Genomic DNA, 20037 nt, shown 5'->3' with positions numbered 1-20037 from the left:
GGTGGGCTGGGAGGGGCATCCTAGCTCCACCTCTGCCCAGCTGTGTGACTTCGAGCAGTTACTTACCCTCTCTGAACCTCCATTTCCTTGTCTGTAAAGTGCTCATAGCACTGACACCTCTTTCAGGGTGTTAGGATTGAGCGTGCTGGAGCAGGGAAGGCTCCTGGCACAGCCCCAGATGTTCACAGGAGCTTAATGTTGGCCACCAGTGAGGGAGGTTATGATATGTGTTTGGATATGCTGCTTTGTTCCTTTTGAGTGTCTGTGATCTGAGCCTAAGAAAAAAATAGTTCTGGATGGATTTGACTCTGTCATAGGCAGATTTGGGGATAGGGTGGGCAGAGAGCCCCGTTTTGAGAAGCTTTGTGGCTATTGCATAACATTCTATGTGAGGGACCTGACAACTTTGGTGTGCATGAAGAGCCTCAGTAGGACTGTCAGGACTGTCCTGACCTTGGGACGGGAGGGTGGCAGGTGACCTGCTGTGCTTCCCACATGGCCCCGCCCCCAGGCTGTTTGGTATGTTTGCTCGGTAAGCCCTTTTTTTCAGAGCTGGTACAAAGGTAAACTCGCAACTCAAGCCCTGTTGGAAGAAGGACACATTCTCAACAAGTGAGGTCTAAGTTCCTGAGGTTTTCTGTTGGGCCTTCCCTGCCAGGTAACCCAGAACAGATTCACAAGTTGAGAACCAGGGAGTGAAACAGTAGTGCTTAATGCTTTGTTTCCTTGTTGATTGATGGGTATCTATGGGCTACTTCCAAGAAAGATCACAAGAGGCTGCTTGTGATACTAAAACACATATAAAATGGATGAAAACAAACACAGAAAACTATTCAAAGGGAATGGAGAATGGGATGTGCAGGGCATCTGGCAAGTGTTAGCTGTCTTAGGTGATCACAAAGGGGCTGCGGAGATGGGGGTTGAGGGGCCCAGGCTCTGGAGTCCAGCAGCTGTGGGCTGAAGTTCCCATTCACCCTCTTGTTAGCTCTGGGGGCTGTAGCAAGTGACTGGCCTCTCTGGGCCTCAGTTTCTCATCTGTATAATGGGGGGAATCTAGGTCATGGTGCTGTGGTAAGGTTGAAATAATGGCACGTAACACAGACATGGCATGTCTCATAAATGGAAGTTAATGTTATTAATGCATTTAGCTTGGAGATGCTGCGTAGCAGATTCACAGAGGGGAAGGTAATTGGCAAGGGCACAAGGCTTTTGAGCACCTGCTGTGGGTAGGAGACGGCTTGTGCCTTGCAAAGCTTTCAGTGAAGTTGGGAGCCCCGCGTTCTAGTTGCAAGGACAACTGATACCTGGTGTTGCGTGGTGGGATGTGGAGCAGGGGAGCTCAACCAGGACTTTAGAAATCCAGAGCAGGCTTGTTCACTTCCCTGCTGAGGCTGGCATTGGAGGAGGAGGGACAGGGTTTTTATGGACAAGAAAATGGACCAAGGTAAATGAGAGTGGGGCACACCAGATGGCACAAGGCCAGGAGGTCCTTTCCTCTCTCTGGGTCTCAGTGTCCCCAGGGGCTTACTGCAGGGCAGACTGTGCTCTCTGTGGCCCTGCGCCTCTGAGCCAGACCTCCAACAGTCTCTTTCCTGGTGGTGGTGGTCCTGGACTCTGGGGTGACAGGCGGCAGCTTGGCCCCCAGCCAGGCAGCACTGTGGGAGTGATGGGGGATGGGGCATGCAGCAAATTACAGCAGAGGAAGAGATTTGCTTCTGGTCTCGGCCTCCCGGGGGTGTAATCACGCGGAGAAACTCCCGCACAGCTGGGAAGCAAATGTGGAGGATTTTCCTTGCTGGGCTGGATGTGGTGGGTGGGGCAGGCTGTGGTAGGGTGGCTGGTGGAGCTAGGAAGCTGTGGGGTGTGGCTGGGTGGGGGGTGATGATGTGACTGTGCTGGGGCTGTGACCGGCTAGGAGGGGCTGGATCACCTATGGGCAGTGGCCCTGGGTGCATGTGGGGCTACCTGTTCCCAGGCCTGCAGCCACTGCTATGCTCTCCCCTGCTCAAGTCCCTGCCCAAGCCCAGGTACCCATTCACATCCTTCTGAGGCTGCTGGCAGAGCTCTTTCTACACTGACCTCCTCTCAGCCCCCACCCCCTGTGCATGTGGTGCAGATGTCTATGATGATGCCGTTTGAGCCTGTCGTGTGCATGTGAGTGTGGTGTGTGTGTTGAGGGAGTGGGGAGAGGTGTGTGGTCCACAGAGGGCATTGTCAAGAGTGACCTAGGCTGGAAATAAAATGTGGGCTGGGTGAGCATTCAGGGCCGTGGGCATCTTCCCCCATTCACTGCAGCCATGTCGTACCAGAGACATGAAACCTTGGGTTCCAGATACCTCTAGAAACCCTTGAGGTAAGGTCATGGTCGCCACTGCATTTTCAGTGCCTAGTGGCATGCTTGGCACCTAGTGGTGCTCAATAAATACAGGATGAGGAAACAGGTCCTTTGCTTGTTCCGCACTCCCAGAGAGATCTCAGACCTCCTTCCTGGATCCCATTCTCTTGCTCCTTCCCTCTGGCGTCAGCCTGGCCTCCCTTCCTCTCTCTTTCTCAATTGACTACTAATTTGATATGTGGCCTTGGGCCAGTTCCTTCCTGAGCTTCACTTTCCAAATCTGTTACTGAGTAATCATTTTATTAGCTTATATTACCGTGTGCCAGGCACTGAGCTCAGTGTTTTACATGCCTCATCTCTCTTTGTCTTGGCAGCCGCCCTGCAAGATAGATAAGTGTAAACCCCATTTTAGAGTTAGTGAAACTGAGGTTCAGAGAGGTTGAGAGATTTGCTCAAAGGTCATGAGGCTCGTAAACAATGGAGCCAACATTCAAGCCCCAGCTGGGTGCAGTGACTCGTACCTGTAATCCCAGCACTTTGGGAAGCCAAGGCAGGAGGATTGCTTGAGCCCAGGAGTTCAAGACCAGCCTAGGCAACATAGGGATACCTTGTCTGTATTAAAAAATTAGCTGGGCATGGTGGCGCAATCCTGTAGTCCTAGCTGCTTGGGAGGCTGAGGTAGGAGGATCACTTGAGCATGGAAAGTCAAGGCTGCAGTAAGTGTGATGTGCCCCTGCACTCCAGCCTGGGCAACAGAGAAAGACACTGTCTCAAAAAATGAAAATATGCTGGGCACAGTGGCTCATGTCTATAATCCCAGCACTTTGGGAGGCCGAGGCAGGTGGATCACTTGAGGTCAGGAGTTCGAGACCAGCCTGGGCAACTTGGCAAAACCCCGTCTCTGCTAAAAATACAAAAATTAGCTGGGTGTGGTGGCGGACGCCTATAATCCCAGCTACTCAGGAGGCTGCGATTCAAAAATCGCTCGAAGCTTGAACCCAGTAGGAGGAGGCTGGAATGAGTCTGGGCAACAAAGCAAGACTCTTAAAAAAAGAAAGAGAAGATTCAAAGATTCAAGCTCAGGCAGGCTAGCCCCAGTCTGGGCCTTTAACTGTTATGCTAGCTGTCGCCACTAGAGTGAAATAGAAGGGTGTGCACAGCCCTTCTCAGGAGGCCTGCTCGTGCACAGAAGGCACTGTGTGCATGTGAGTTGGGTTACTGGGCACAATTTACCGTGAAAGGCATGGCTTGCTCTGTCTCCATACCTGCTCTTATGGAGCTCTTGGGCTCATTCCTGGAGCCCATGGATTCATCACAGCCCAAGCTGGACCGCCTTCCCTGGTCCCAGTCTCTGGACAGCTTGCTCCTTGTACCTCTGCCCCTTTTCTCTTATGGGTCCAGGGGAACGTTTTCAGGTGGGGATGTTAGATAGAGGGACTTCAACTCCAGAGCAGTGGCCACGGTTACCGTGGTATTTCCCGAAAGTGCAGCGTTGCCATGGCATCTCCATGACAACCAGAGCATCTCATTCATTATCCTCAGCACCTTGGCAGGGAAAGCTGGGGCTAGGGCTAGGGGAGTGCAGTGGGAGCCTGGCTGAGGACTGTGGGCCACTGGCCTTTGTGGCTGAGGTTCCCCTCATGCCCCTGCCTACCCCAAGCCAAGGTTCCTCTGAAGGCTGTGGAGTTATCTCCCCCACCCATGGGGTCTGGGTTCACATTTCAGCTCTGCCACTGACTAGATGTGGGGCAAGTGACTTAACCTCTCTGAGCCTTATTTTACTCAACTGTAAATGTGGATGACAATATTAGTTGTAAGGATTATATGAAATGAGGTGTAAAAAGGGCTGGCTGGACGTGGTGGCTCACACCTGTAATCCTAGCACTTTGGGAAGCCGACGTGGGTGGATCATCTGAGGTCAGGAGTTCAAGACCAGCCTGGCCAACATGGCAAAATCCCATATCTACAAAAATACAAAAATTAGCCAGGCATGATGGTGGGTGCCTGTAATCGCAGCTACTCGGGAGGCTGAGGTGGGAGAATTGCTTGAACCTGGGAGGGAGAGGTTGCAGTGAGCCCAGATCGTGCCATTGCACTCCAGCCTGGGTGACAGAGTGAGACTCCGTCTCAAAAAAAGAAAAAGTGCTTAGCACAGTGCCAGGCTTATAGTATGTGCTGAAGGTATGGCGGCAGTATTCATAATGATGATAATTATAACGTTGTTGGTGTTACTTTTATTGTAGAAACCCTTGGGTTTCATGGAGGAATGAAAGACCAAACTCAAAGTCAGGAAGGAAACCCATTTGAGTCAAGATTTGGTGGTTTCCATGTGACTGTGGCCAGTCACTTCACCTTGAAGTCTTTGTCTTCTTATCTGTAAATTGGAAATAATAACAGCTGCTCATTCATTCATATCCTGAGTATTCAATAAGGACCTGACCCTGGGAAAAGTGGGAGCTTCCACGATGAATGAGACTTAGTTCCTGCCCTTGAGTGGCACCCGGGCATGGGGGGAGGAAGAAGAAAGGACATGTTTTGTGCTGAGGGCTCTGTGCCGGGTGCCGGTGAGGGCCTATGCAGAGGTCAGTAAGCCCTGGTCTTGTCCCACAGATCTGCAGGCTAGAGGTAGACCCATGTGTAGGAATGCCCCCAGTTTACTCTGCACAGACCACATGATCAGGTACACCCAGGGCCTGGGCAGGAAGCCAAATGAAGGGAAGAGGTTGGCTGTGAGACTGTACATAGAGATGCTGATGGTGTTAACTGCAGGATACACGGCCCATTTGAGGCTGGCACTCTTAAGTGCCTCAGCTGATGGTGGCGGGTGAGGATGTGTGCCCATTGTCACCAGAACTTGCCCTCTTTAGAGAAAAGTTGGAAGTTCTGACTTTTATGTAAAATCTCCTGATTTAACAATGTTGCTAACAAATCCCAAATTAAAGAAAAATACTGTGCAAGCCAAAGAGCACAGTCTGCATTTTGTTTGGACTCCACGGTCCTGGTTTTCAGCCTCTGCACTGTGGAGTGGGGATGAGGCGGGGGAGCCTGAGGAATGAGACTTAGGAGTGGGAGAGGGGGCAGTGGTTGGAGATGACTTCAGAGGGGTCATGACTTTGGAACTGGGATCTTAAAAGATGAGTAAGTGTCCCAAGGGGTCGGGGGAGACATTCCAGGCAATGGGAATTTCATCAGCAAAAGCCTCGATGCTTGCCCGAGATTGGTGACTATCTGGGTGAGGCTGGAATTTAGGAGAAACTGCTGGTGATGTCTGTGAGGCCTAGCAAGCCCAGGGTGGTGGGGGTCATTGAGGCCTCAGCCCCAGCTGTCCTTGAGGCCTTGGTGGCTCCTGGGGGATTAGGAGCCCCTCAGTTATTTATCCCTTGAGCCTTGGGAGCTCTGGAGTGCAGGCGGGTGAGGAGGGCCTTGGGTGGAGGGTGGCGGCGTCTGAGTGGGTTGCAGAGGGGCTGTGCTGGAAGTCCTCTTTGCCGGCAGGCTGAGTGGCCAGCACTTTGCTACAAAGCAATTGACTTCCCTCCGCCCACCCCCACCCCAGGGTATTTGGCCTTCTCTGAGAACAGGGGCTACCTTGCTCTCCCTCTGCCCTGCGTTTTGCCATGGCCTTATCTTTAGCTTCCTGGCTTCTATCCAGGCAGCCAGCCAGCTCCCAGTAAGGGCCACAGCTCCCAAAGATAGGGCTGCTTTTCAGGCATGCTGTGAGGGGAGGACAGCAGCCCTGGCTGTCTGGCCCTCTGTGTAATAAGTGTGTTTGGTGCCTGCCTGCCTCAGCCCTTGCTCTCCCTCTGTGAAATGAGTTGCCCTCCCCTGCCTGAGTCCTAGGGCTGTCAGACTCTCAAGAGAGGGATGAGCTTGAAAGCACTTCGTGAGCTAAGCTGTGATCCGCATCGTGAGGGATTGTCATAAGTATGTTAAATAAGCAACAGGGGTGCGTGATAACAGCAGCTGTGTGCCGGGCATGGTTCTGAGCATCTTATGTATCAACTCATTTAATGTTCACAACCGTGGGAAGTAGGTAGAATTTCCATTTTACATGCTAGGAAACTGAGGCACTGAGAAGTTAAATAACTTGCCCAAGATTACACAGCTACTAGGTGGTGGAGCTTAGTTTTGAACCGAAGCCACTTGGCTCCAGTCTGCATGTGTAACCAGTAGGGTCCATTAGTCTAGGACTTTAGGTCTGTGGATGGGTGACAGGGAGGCTCTGAACTCCTTGAAATTATTATGATATATATTTTTTTGAGATGGAGTCTTGCTGTATTGCACAGGCTGGAGTACAGTGGTGTGATCTCGCCTTACTGCAGCCCCTGCCTCCCGGGTTCAAGTGATTCTCTTGCCTCAGCCTCCTGAGTAGCTGGGATTACAGATGCCTGCCACCATGCCTAGCTAATTTTTATATTTTTAGTGGATATGGGGTTTCACCATGTTGGTCAGGCTGGTCTTGAACTCCTAACCTGAAGTGATCCGCCCACCTTAGCCTCCCAAAGTGCTGGGATGACAGGTGAGAGCCACCACACCATTATGACATTTTCTAGCATATGTATGTGTGTGTATATATGTGTGTGTGTGTGTGTGTGTATGACTTTATTGTTTAGATTTTTAGTTTTACATTCACAGCAAAATTGAAAGTAAGGTACAGAGAGTTCCCATATGCCCTCTTCCCCTGTACACACACACAGCTTCCCCTATTATCAACATCCCCCACTAAAGTGGTACTTTTTTTTTTTTTTTTTTTTTGAGATGGTGTCTTGCTGTGTCGCTCAGGCTGGAATGCAGTGGCACAATTATGGCCACTGTAGTCTTGACCTCATGGGCCCAAGTGATCCTCCTGCCTCAGCCTCCTGAGTAGCTGGGTCTACAGGCACAGCTCATTTTTTTTCTTTCTTTGTAGAGATGGGGGTCTTGCTATATTGCCCAGGCTGGTCTTAAACTCCTAGCCTCAAGTGATCCTCCTGCCTCCACCTCCCAGGGTCAGGGGACTACAGGTGTGAGCCACTGTGCCCAACCCAGAGTGGTAAATTTGTTACAACAGATGACCCTGCATTGACACATCATCATCACCCAGAGTCCATAGTTTACTTTCGGGTTCAGCCCTGGTGGTATGCATTCTGTGGGTTTGGACAAATGTATAATGACATGTATCCACCATCGTTGTCTCATACACATAGTTTCACTGCCAAAAAAATTCTCTTTGCTCCGCTGATTCATACTCTCAACGCCCAACCTCTGGCAACCATGTGCATTTTTTAATGTGCATATTTTTTATGTCTGAAAAATGTCAGATTCCCACAGGGGTTCGTGGCTCCCACATTCTTGAGATTCTGAGCTGCATAATTCACACTCTGGAAGGTTGTTAATCTGATAGAGGGTCACTGACCACCGCACTTAGGCCTGCGAGGAGTGGCTGGTGGCTGCTCTCCCCCACTTCCGTGGGGTTGGGTGGCCAACGTGGGTGGGGCACCATCAGGGCATCCCCGCCTCCTCCCCACTGTGCTTCTGTCCTGGCCCTAGGCCAAGGGGTGGGGCTGGGCTGCTGCCACAGGCTGCCCTTATCAGTGGTAAATGGGACACCTGGGTACCCTGAGTATAAACAGGACCAGTCACCCCAGCCTTCCTGGCTCTGCCCAGGACACCTGCTCCTTCTTGCCCTGCTCTCAGCTAGAATTGCAGGGAGTCCCTGGAAAGCGCCACACATGCTCTTATCTCCAAGCTGTGGTATGTGCCATTTCCTCTATCCACCCCTGCCCAACCCTTACTTATTCTGGTCAGCTTAGGTACCCTTCCTCCAGGAAGCCTTCCCTGTCCCCTCCTTCTCCCTGCCAGAAGAGTTAAGGACCCCTGAGTTCTTCTGAATACCCCTCCCATCCCCGCCTGTCACACTTATCCCACTGCATTGCAGATGCCCATTTTCTTGGCTGCCTCTGGTTCCTCAGGGTACTGGCACTGAAATGTAGAATATCAGAGGTGAAGGAGCCCCCAGAGATCATCTGTCCCAACCCCCTTCTAACATGCAGGAAGCCCAGAGGGGGTCACACAGTGCATCATGGCAGAGCTGAGACCAGATCTGTTATCCTAGTCACCTCCTCATTTCACAAACAAAAAACGGAAATAAAAATCACCCAGAGATAATCACTGTTAATGTTTCTTTTTCTTTTTCTTTCTTTTTTTTTTGCATTTAGCACCGGTTTCTAGCCTATGCACAAAAATGTTTAACAAAATTGTGACCACACGTACAAACTGTTTTATAAATTTTTTTTTTTTTTTTTTTTTGAGACGGAGTCTCGCTCTGTCGCCCAGGCTGGAGTGCAGTGGCCAGATCTCAGCTCACTGCAAGCTCCGCCTCCCGGGTTCACGCCATTCTCCTGCCTCAGCCTCCTGAGTAGCTGGGACTACAGGCACCCGCTACCTTGCCCGGCTAGTTTTTTGTATTTTTGGTAGAGACGGGGTTTCACCGTGTTAGCCAGGATGGTCTCGATCTCCTGACCTCGTGATCCGCCCGTCTCGGCCTCCCAAAGTGCTGGGATTACAGGCTTGAGCCACTGCGCCCGGCCTATAAATGTTTTTGACTTTGACAATTTATATGGTAATTATATTTCTATGTCAGTACATGTCCTTCTTCAACATATTGTAAATGGCTGCCTAGGATTTCATCGTGATGCTTGTATTATAATTTCCCTCTTTTTTTTTTTTAGATGGGGTCTCGCTCTGTCGCCCAGGCTGGAGTGCAGTGATGTAATCTCGGCTGACTGCACCCTCCGCCTCCCAGGTTCAAGTGATTCCCCTGCCTCAGCCTCCTGAGTAGCTGGGACTACAGGTGTCTGTCACCATGCCTGCCTAATTTTTGTATTTTTAGTAGAGATGAGGTTTCACCATTTGCCCAGGCTGGTCTTGAACTCCTGACCTCAAGTGATCCACCTTCCTCGGCCTCCCAAAATTCTGGGATTACAGGCATGAGCCACCACGCCCGACCCTTGTGTTACAATCTCCCATTGTTTGGGATTTGCTGTTATAAGCAGCAGTAGGATTTGTGTTCTTGTGCAGACATCTTTACACACTTGTGCAGTAATACCTCTAGGATAAATTCCTGGAAGTGCAGCTGTTGGGTCTGAGGCATGCTGTACCCATGCCAAGCACATCGTGTGGTCTTGGGGCTGGAAGGGATTTCAAAGATCTTTACCCCCTAGGCTGGGCTCAAGCCTTGAAGTCCCCCCGGCCTCTTTAGCCCTGGCTCTTACACCTTCCATCTAGACCTGGGCAACTCTCCTGCTAGCTTTGAGCCGCTGTGACTGATAGAAAATTGCTCCTTGGGGACCAGGTGTGGTGGCTCATGGCTATAATCGCAGCAGTTTGGTAGGCCAAGGCGGGCGAATCACCTGAGGTCAGGAGTTCGAGACCAGCCTGATCAACATGGAGAAACCCCATCTCTACTAAAAATAAAACATTAGCTGAGCGAGGTGCTGCATGCTTGTAATCCCAGCTACTCAGGAGGCTGTGGCAGGAGAATCACTTGAACCCAGGAGGTGGAGGTTGTGGCAAGCCGATATCACACCATTGTCCAGTCTGGGCAACAAGAGTGAACTCTGCCTAAAAAAAAAAAAAAAAAAGAAAAGAAAGTTGCTCCTTAGGTTGCTGGGAAATCTCACTTTTTGTGACTTCATTACTATTTAAGGGAGACTGGAAGGCTGTGCTTGGGGTTGCTGTTTGGGATGAGAGAATTGGGGCCTTTGTGTTGGGTATGTGGGTCTTCATTAACTCTTTCCAGTGAGACGAGTCCAGGAGGCATGGCCTGGGTGCGGGGGGTTCAGGCTGAGGGGGAGGCTGGAACTGAGAGTTTTGGCTGCCTGGGTGGACAGAAGGTCCAGGGCAGGGGAGGCCTCCCCTCTGCATCCTGTGGCAGTATAGCGATCCTCAGGAAGGCTGTTTGGTCACCTGTTGTCCTGGGCTGTTGTGTGCACCTGTGGGTACATACCCCGAGGATGAGAGATGCCTGGTTACATGAGGGGCAAATATGACAGCTGCCATGTTTCTTGTGTCAAGCTCCTCAGACACATTTACTTAACGCTCAGCTACAGCCATGAGCTGCGGGGGTGCTGGTGTTACAGATGAGCTCACTGATGCTCGGACGGTGTAATGGTCACCTGGGGCCTTCTCACACTGATAAGTCACACATGCCTCGCAGCCCACTAATGAATCCTGGCTTGGCTTCGTTCTGAGCCTTCATTCCTCGGATGGAGACTCAGTCTTTCCATCTATCAGATGGGGCTGCTGGGCTCATTCAAAGAGAGCAACAGGTTAGGAAGGGAATGGAATATGGCGAGGATGTGGTATTCAGTCGTGATTTAGAATTCTACCTCTAGTTCCCAGGCTGTGCAAATGTTTATCATCTCTCCCCATCCTTCCTGCTCTTGGATTTTCCTTGGCCTAGTCTTGGACTCTGATAATGATCAAAAATAGCAACTCCCATTTGTGGATACCATATGCTAGGTACTGCTCTAAGTTATTTACAAATGTTGTTGGACTTAATCCTCCAACCCCTCGTGAGATGGGTTCATATTATTTATTGTCTGCCCCATTTTACAAGTGGGGAAACGGGGGCTTAGAGATATTAAAGAGCTTGCTGCAAATCATGCAACCTTGGTTTAGCAGCCGTACTTGCACTTGGGCACTCTTAGGTCACCTCCCATGTGTCCACAGTTAGCTGAACCCTGAAGCCCACACTCTGACGCTCCTGTTCTCTCCACTCTCCACAGCCTTAGTCCCGTGGGCCTCAAGGAGTGAGCGGCATGCGGCACCCCCAGGCCTGCCCAGTGTCCTCTGGCCTGCTGCCCTGCACCCCCAGAAGGCCCTGACGCCCTGGGGCACTTCTGCTCTGCACAGGACCACGCGGGGGTTTGCCATGGTGACATAAAGGGGCGCGGAGGAAGGAAGGAGCGTGACCAGCCTGTGGACTGCGCCCCTGGCTGGGAGGAAGGACTGGGGGCCCAGATCCTCCACTCCCAGTGCCCCACAAGGGCCTTGCTTCCTAAGTCTCTGTGAATTTGTTGGTCAGTGGACGATTCTCGTGTCTCCTCCTGTGTGGGGCCTTGGGGTAGCCAGGGCAGGCCGGGCCTCCGGTGGCCAAGGTCTCGGAGGCCAGGATGCCTGCCCTGGCATGCCTCCGGAGGCTGTGTCGGCACGTGTCCCCGCAGGCTGTCCTTTTCCTGCTGTTCGTCTTCTGCCTGTTTAGCGTTTTCATCTCGGCCTACTACCTATATGGCTGGAAGCGAGGCCTGGAGCCCTCGGCGGATGCCCCCGAGCCTGACTGCGGGGACCCGCCGCCCGTGGCCCCCAGTCGCCTGCTGCCGCTCAAGCCTGTGCAGGCAGCCACCCCTTCCCGCACGGACCCGTTGGTGCTGGTCTTTGTGGAGAGCCTCTACTCGCAACTGGGCCAGGAGGTGGTGGCCATCCTGGAGTCCAGCCGCTTCAAATACCGCACAGAGATTGCGCCGGGCAAGGGTGACATGCCCACGCTCACTGACAAGGGCCGTGGCCGCTTCGCCCTCATCATCTATGAGAACATCCTCAAGTATGTCAACCTGGACGCCTGGAACCGGGAGCTGCTGGACAAGTACTGTGTGGCCTACGGCGTGGGCATCATTGGCTTCTTCAAGGTACACAAGAAGCAGGGTCCTTTAGCAGTTCGGAGCCCCCTCTCCAGACTCACAGCTCAGTGCCTGACTTCTCATCTGTGAAGTGGGTGTAATGGTAGCACCCGCCTCCCGGGGTTGTTGGGAGGGTTAAATGAGTGAGTATAGGTAAAGCACTGGGAGCCTGTGGTGCCCACTGCCTGGCAAGTGCTTAGTAAGTATTAGGGGAGCGTGCCAGGGGGATCGCCTGCTGTGCATGGGGTCCAGCACACAGCAGGTGCTTGTGTAAAGGAGGCCACAGGGATAAGTGTGAAGTCAGAGGGGCATGCTCTGCTAGGTGCCCCAAAACCTGTCAAGGCAACCTCCCCTAGGGAGGGCGTGTGCACCCATATTTCAGATGAGCGAACCAAGGCTCTGGGGGTTAAGTTACTTATGTAAGGTTATGCAGCCTGTAAGTGGGGAAGCCAAGATTTGAAACTAGACATGGATAGTTTGGGCTCTCTATCCCATGCTCTTTCCTCTTGGTGGTGGTGGAGTACGGCGTTAATGTACCTCCTGACCCAGAGCCATTTTGCATGAGGAGAAAGAGAAGAATGAAATCCCGCTGGGCAGATGGGGAGCTGCTCTGGGCTTTATGGGGCTCCCAGAATGACCGCTGGGATTGGGGTCCTTGTAGAAAGGGTGTCACAGAGAATCTGTCCTTGGGGCGGGGAGGTTGGGAATGGCGGGGGATCCAGAGGCTGTGGTCAGAGAAGTCTGACCTGCAAGATGAAAACAGACACTAGTTGGGACTCTAGTTGGATGCTTTGGAGGTGGCAGGGAATTTGTTCCTTCATTCAACAAATATTTACTGAGCACTCACAGTGTTTGTGGTCCTGTGCTAGTGGTGATCGAAGTAGTCAAAGTTCCTGCTGTCATGGAGCTGGCATTTCAGTGCTGTGGTAGGGGGTGGGTGACAGGCAGTGAGCAAATAAACACAGGATGGGGCAGGTGTGATCAGTACAAAAAGCAACAAAGCAGGGAAAGGGCACAGAGGGCAGTGGGGGTGGGAGTTTGACATTATTTTGGGAAAGTCGTCTTTGATAAAGTGACCTGAAATAAGTGAAGGGAGGAGCTCTGTGGCTTTCTGCGCAAAGAGCCTTCCAGGAAGAAGGGACAGTAAGTGCACAAGTCCTAAAGCAGCCTCTTGCTTGGTGTGAGCCAGGAGAGGAGAAGTGGGAGAGGAGGAGCGGGAGATGGGTCAGAAGTGGCCTGTGTCTGCTGCTGGGTGCCCGTTTGTGCCAGGCCTTCCTGGTGTGCTTGTGCACTGGGCCCTGTCTCCTGCAGGGTTTCTCATGGCATGTTCTTTCACACACTAATACAGCAGGAAGCTCTGCCACTGAAAGGTGTTGTGAGCCAAGGATTTGAAGGCCCTTAGAAGTCCTGCAGTAGAGCAACCAGTGAGATTTGTTCTCAACTGGCTTGATCACAAAACCCTTTCTTTTACAGAGTGCCCTCAGGGGAACGCTGGCCTGATTTATGGCTTTACAATGACATCAAGTCAGACTATCTTCATTGTCTGTTTTTCTCTTTTCTCTTGGACTCTGCACCCTTTCCTGCCATGAACTTCATTAAGTTCTATTCAGAGCCCCAGGCCTGAAAAGCGTCAGGACTGCTGGCGTTTATTGAGTGCTCACTCAGTGCCATGCACCATCTACATGCGTCATGCAGATTCACACACTTCACACCAAGGCAGGTGGCTAGCAGACTGATTTAAGATAGGAGGAAACTGAGGCAAAGAGAGGATAAGCAGTGTGTCCAGGCTTACGCCTCTGATGAGTATAGGTCTGGTATTTGAACTCAAGCAGTCTGGCCCCAGAGGCCTTAGTCTTAACCACGATGTGATGAGTCCAGGAGCCTCACATGCCATTTATTCAGGAGAAGTGGCATCAGAGGTCACACCCAGTGCACAGAGCTCCCACTGTTTCTGGGGACCAGGCAGTGGGCTGTGGTCATTGGGCATAATTGGTACAGTGGAGCTGGGTGCTGTCTGGCCCCAGTTCCTTGCTCTGCAGAAGGTGAACAGGAGACCCAGAGAGGGGTGGGGACACATTCAGAGTCTCACTGTGGGCCAGTGGTAATTCCAGGACTTGGTGCTCTTCCTACCCTGTTGCCTAGGACAAGACTATCCTTGGTTTTGAGGAGAGGCCTGTGATTTTCTGCTCAAATGCATGCCCCCTGGTGGTCAAGGTACATCTCTCCACTCTTTCCGCAAGACCAGCTTCTCTGCTGTGTGCTGAACTTGCCAAGTGGGGAGTGTTTGTGGGCTCCAGGGATCTGGAGACTCATTTTCCAGTTCCCACTGATGCTGGATTCCCAGGGCAGTGTGAGAGCAGGGACTTAAAAGTCCAGACAGGTTCAGATCTCTCTGTCACTTAGAAACAGAGTGACTTTGGGTAAAAATGCTCAACTCATCTGCAAAGCGGGGCCAATTACAGCTCCTGCCTCACTTTTCTGTGTTGAAAACAAGATGGTGGGTGGGGAGCACTGAGCCCATTGTCTGGTACCGGAGCCACTCAATAGATGGCAGCTATCATGCTTTGTCATCTCCAGGTTCAGCATACAGCGGTGGTAGCGCTGTGTCTGTCTTGTGGTCCTGACCAATGTGTGCCCCTGTGAGATCTTGGAGGGTGGGAATAGGGTCACCCTCATCTGGATCCCTACTTCCTGGCACTGTCATGCCTCGTCCTTGAAATTCCAGGTGACCTGGAGCTAAACACACCCTGGCAGGGGTCTGGCAAGGACTACCTCACCTTTTCACTGTTGTGTCCCAGTCACTGAGCTCAGTGCTTTGCAGGCATTTCATGGCTAACTCTCATAGCTATTCTGTGAAGTAGGCATTTTATTTTCAGATAAGGACCTGAGGTTCAAAAAGTTAAATGGTTTGTCCAGAATGACATAGCTACAGGTTGAGTGTCTCTTGTCTGAAATACTGGAGACCAGAAGGGTCTCAGATTTTGGAATGCTTGCATTCTACTTACCAGTTGAGCGTCCCTAATCTGACAATCTGAAATCCAGAATGCTGCAATAAGCATTTCCTTTGAGCATGACCTTTGGGGGTCACACTGGTGCTCAAAAAGTTTTGGATTTTGGAGCATTTTGGATTTTCAGATTAGGGATGCTCAACCTGTGGTAAGTCATAGAACGAAGATCTGATAGTCAAGCTTGTTGTTTCTAACCCAGCCATAGGAGATAATATAAGAGCAAGTGGACTGACAGGGAGCCTGAGGCTCAGAGAGGAGATGTGGGATTCCCAAGGTCCCCCAGGTAATGGTGAGGTCTGTGCTTGGCCTCCACCTCGGCATTCCCGAATCAGGGCTCCTCCTCCCTCTGCCTGGCAGACCCCATTGGAAGATTTGGTGTCTCCGGAGTGGGTCCTCAGTGGTGAGGAGCAAGAGGGATTTCCAGTGCTGTGGGGTGAGGCCTGCAGTGAGGCCAGCCTCTCGGTGCTGAGGCCCTCCATTCCCTTCTTGGCTGGTTCGTTTCGTTGCCAGCGGATAGGCCATCAGTGGCTTGGCTTTCTGCCTTCCCGGATGGCTGGGCAGCTGACTGAGCCGCCAGCACCTGGCAGTCAGCTCAGGGTCGGGACTTTGAAATGGGATCCCTCAGCACCCGCGGTCCTGTGTGGCATCCCAGGCCTCAGCAGGCAACGGACAAGGCCTGAAATGTCTCAGGGCCCTACCGCTTTTGTCCCCACGCAGCCCAAGTAGTTCCCATCCTTGGTCAGGGCTGTCTTAGGAGTCGTGAGCAGCCTGGAGCTGGGGAGGTAGCTGAGGATTGGGCTGTGCGCTGGGCCTCAGCACCTGAGGCTGGCTCAGGACAGGGTGGGGAGGTACTCTTGATGTTTGGAGAATCACATGCAGGCTTCTTAATGTGGTTTATGAGGCCAGGGCCCTGCAGAGCCTTTTTGGGAATTAGAGGAGATGAGTGAAAGGCACTCTTCTGGACAAGTGCAGCTCTGCAACGGGCACAGGCTCAGCCGAGACTTTACCCCGCGCCCACCACTGACTTGCACGCCCCTGTGAGTGCCCCCTGAGCAGCTCTCCTCGGGGGCCCACACGTGACCCCATCTCCCCCTCCAAAGTCATTTTGCTTTGCCCTGCCCCACTCACTCTCCACGCAGCAGCCACATGGATCTTTTTAAAATGCAAATTGAAACCTATCATCCTTTGATGGAGTCTTTGAGGGCTTCCTGCTGCTGCTTCAAGCCTCCAGCACCCTGCAGGTCTGACTCCAGCTGACCTAACTGCCTCAGCTCCTCCGTTCCCTCTTGTTCACTCTGCTGCCTTCTTGCTATTCCTTGGCCACGTTAAGTCCTGTCCTACCTCAGGGCCTTTGCACTTGCTATTCTTGGCCTCTACCTTTCCCTTTGTTTGTGCTCATTTGTTCTTTAAATGTTAGCTCAAAAGTCCCTTTCTTCAGGAGACCTCCTGAGCCCACTAACTGTGCCCAGTGGTCTACTGTTCCACAAATATGAACCTCCTCTGTGTAGCATGTGCCACACTGAAGTTTTACATTTATTCCTGTGATTTTGGTGAATGTCTCTCTTCCCTCCTTGATTTTAAGGTTCATGAGAGCAGGGGCCAAGTCTTTGTTTTTCTCACTGTATCACTGGCACTTAAAACAGTGCCTGACACAGTGAATAGTTGTAGAATGAACAGATGAAACCTGTGTTGAGCATCTATCATATGCCAGGTACTGGAGAGCTGGCTGTTCCTCTTTTATTCCTTTTAAAAATCCAGTTCTGCATTAAATTGTGTGTGTTCCTGCTGGGTATCAAGCTGGGCACCAGGGATCCAAAGGTGAAACATCATAGCCCCTGAACTTAAGGGGTTGCAGGCTGGTGGGAGATAGAATGCTGAAAATATAATATTGCAGCTGAGGTGAGAAATGCTGCAGCTGAGGCTTTAACATGGTCTCAGGGAGGCCAGTGCAGAGAAGAGGATATATGCATTGGGTTTGAAGTATGAGCAGGGGTTTGTCAGGCCAAGAAGACAGAATGGAATTGGCACAGGAACAAGGACAAATTGTACCATATTCAGGGGCAGGTAGCTGAGAGGGTGAGGAAGGAACAGGGGCTGTGAGCCTAGGGAAGATGGGACTGGGGCACACTGACTTCAGACTTCCAGGGAACTAGGCAGCTGCATACCTTGAGAGAAGGGAGGCAGAGACTTCACCACTGATGGCAATGACCAGGCAGGCACCATGGTGAGGGAGTGGCCTCTGGAGTGCTAGGAGCATATGGGGCACCCCCAGCAGAAACCTCCTCTTTGAGCGTCCGCATTGGCATCCACGTTAAGATGTCTCCTGAAGAAAAGGTTGCGTGGCCAGAGCCAGTTTGGAAATCCCAGGCAACCACACCTGGTGGTTAGGTGTGTGAGTGCTAGGGCTCGATCTCTTGGCAGTGATTCATAGCTCCTGCCAACCACTGTGCTACTGAGGGCAGCGTGCCCCTCCAAGCCTTGGTTTCCACACCTGTGAAGTGGGATACGCAGGCTGATATGAGGACTGAATGAGCAGTTTCTGATCATGCCACAGGCCCTATTCTGAGCACTTTGCTGGTATTGATACTGATCATCCTCTACCATCCCTGGAGTTATTTTCTGTTCTTAGCCACATTTTACAGCAGAAACTGAGGCACAGAGAGGTGATATAACTTGCCCAAAGTCAGGCAGTCTAGCAGGATTCATGTTCTCAACTGCTAGATTTTCTTCTGTGTGGTTTAGCCTCTCTAGGCCCCATCTCCTATGTGTAAAATGGGTATGAGAGCAGTGTCTCCATCATGGGGTCATTGGAGGATTAACAGCATTCCTGTCTGCAAAGTGCACAGCACCGAGTGCCTGACTTTGGTAAGTGAGTCATGTGTGTTTGTGAGTATATTATTGTGCAGGGTGGAGTGCAGGGCCAGGGTGGTGAGCCTTCCATGAATATTGGTGAATACTGATACCACTGTTATGGTCCACATGTGAGAGTCTGTGTCCTTTAGGTTCTGGATATGACAGTTCTGTTCCCCCTCCTGCCCCCCATTGACTGCAGGCCAATGAGAACAGCCTGCTGAGCGCGCAGCTCAAGGGCTTCCCCCTGTTCCTGCACTCAAACCTGGGCCTGAAGGACTGCAGCATCAACCCCAAGTCCCCGCTGCTCTACGTGACGCGACCTAGCGAGGTGGAGAAGGGTGTGCTCCCCGGCGAGGACTGGACGGTGTTCCAGTCAAACCACTCCACCTATGAGCCGGTGCTGCTGGCCAAGACGCGCTCATCCGAATCCATTCCACACCTGGGCACGGACGCCGGCCTGCACGCCGCACTGCACGCCACTGTGGTCCAGGACCTGGGCCTGCACGATGGCATCCAGCGTGTGCTGTTTGGCAACAACCTGAACTTCTGGCTGCACAAGCTTGTCTTCGTGGACGCCGTGGCCTTCCTCACAGGGAAGCGCCTCTCCCTGCCATTGGACCGCTACATCCTGGTGGACATTGATGACATCTTTGTGGGCAAGGAGGGCACACGCATGAAGGTGGAGGACGTGAAGGTATGACTGGGGATGCCAGACTGGGCAAGGCAGGCAGGGCCTGGCAAGCTTCAGCCTTCAGGTGCCCCGTGGTGGATGTGCCCTGTCTGTATCTCCCCTGTGCTGAGAGTTACTTAAAAAGACAGTCCCACCCTACTTCCTATCCTGCCAGTTGGTTTTTATTAATGGTCTTATTTGAAGCAAGTATCATTTAAAACTTGATTGAAGCATTGGCCAGACATGGTGGCTCACACCTGTAATCCCAGCACTTTGGGAGCCTGAGGTGGGCGGATCACTTGAGGTCAGGAGTTTGAGACCAGCCTGGCCAACATGGTGAAACCCCATCTCTACTAAAAATACAAAAAGAAGTAGCCAGGTGTGGTGGCGTATGTCTATCATCCTGGCTACTTAGGAGGCTGAGGCAGGAGAATTGCTTGAACCCGGGAGGTGGAGGTTGCAGTGAGCCGAGACTGTGCCACTGCACTCCAGCCTAGGTGACAGAGCGAGACTGTATCAAAAAAATTAAAAAGGCCGGGCGCGGTAGCTCACGCTTGTAATCCCAGCACTTTGGGAGGCCGAGGTGGGTGGATCACGAGGTCAGGAGATCGAGACCACAGTGAAACCTCGTCTCTACTAAAAATACAAAAAATTAGCCGGGCGTGGTGGCACGCGCCTGTAGTCCCAGCTACTCAGGAGGCTGAGGCAGGAGAATGGCCTGAACCCAGGAGGCGGAGCTTGCAGTGAGCCGAGATGGCGCCACTGCACTCCAGCCTGGGCTACAGAGGGAGACTCTGTCTCAAAAAAAAAAAAAAAAAAAAAAAAAAATTAAAAAAAATAAACCTTTATTGTATTGGAGTACTGAATATAGAGGAATTTTGCATCTGGAGTGTGGAGTTTAAGTTTGTATAATATCTATGGAAGAAGACATCCAGACAAAGATGGGAGCTATACAGTGCTGTTTATCCGCCTTTAATTTAAATATGATTTTTAACTCTTAAAAATGTTTATGTTAATGTCAGAGCGCCTACAAAACTCTTAAAATAAGGATGAGAGCTTGAATCATGCATGAGGCAGATTTTAACTGAGGTGTAAGTAGACAGTAGAACGCATGTGTTTAATTCAAAAAAGGTTTGCTGGCCGGGTGTGGTGGCTTGTGCTTGTAATCCCAGCACTTTGAGAGGCCCAGGCAGGAGGATTGCTTGAGCCCAGGAGTTTGAGAGCAGCTTGAGCAACACAGGGAGACCTTGTCTCTACCAAAAGAAAACGTTAGCTGGGTGTGGTGGTAGTAGTCCTGTAGCCCTAGCTATCTGGGAGGTTGAGGCAGGAGGATTGGTTGTGCTTGGGATGTTGACGCTGCAGTGAACCGTGATTGTGTGTGGCGTTGTCCAGCCTGGGTCATAGAGCAAGACCCTGTCTCAAAAAAAAAAGAAAAAAAAAAAAAGTGTTTACTAAGCAAAACTATGTAAAAGCACTTTGCAGACCACAAGGTTTTACACACATGTGAACTGTCAT

General features: G+C 51.6%; 1 protein-coding gene across 10 annotated transcripts in view; it reads left to right on the top strand.

Moving 5' to 3' along the window:
• Nucleotides 1-20037, top strand: part of NDST1 (N-deacetylase and N-sulfotransferase 1) — a 72609-nt gene that overhangs the window by 24395 nt on the left and 28177 nt on the right. For all 10 annotated transcript variants that reach the window (XM_038005962.2, XM_038005952.2, XM_038005947.2 and 7 more), the window contains 2 exons: nt 11101-12000; nt 18052-18546. In XM_038005962.2, the coding sequence (XP_037861890.1) occupies nt 11488-12000; nt 18052-18546 (1008 nt within the window). In that variant the 5' untranslated portion in view covers nt 11101-11487. The remainder of the gene's footprint in view (nt 1-11100; nt 12001-18051; nt 18547-20037) is intronic.

Source organism: Chlorocebus sabaeus, chromosome 23 (genome assembly GCF_047675955.1).
Source record: "Chlorocebus sabaeus isolate Y175 chromosome 23, mChlSab1.0.hap1, whole genome shotgun sequence".
Classification (NCBI taxonomy): Eukaryota; Metazoa; Chordata; class Mammalia; order Primates; family Cercopithecidae; genus Chlorocebus; species Chlorocebus sabaeus.
The sequence above is the reverse complement of the archived record's forward strand: the minus strand, read 5'-3'. Positions and strand labels throughout refer to the sequence as shown.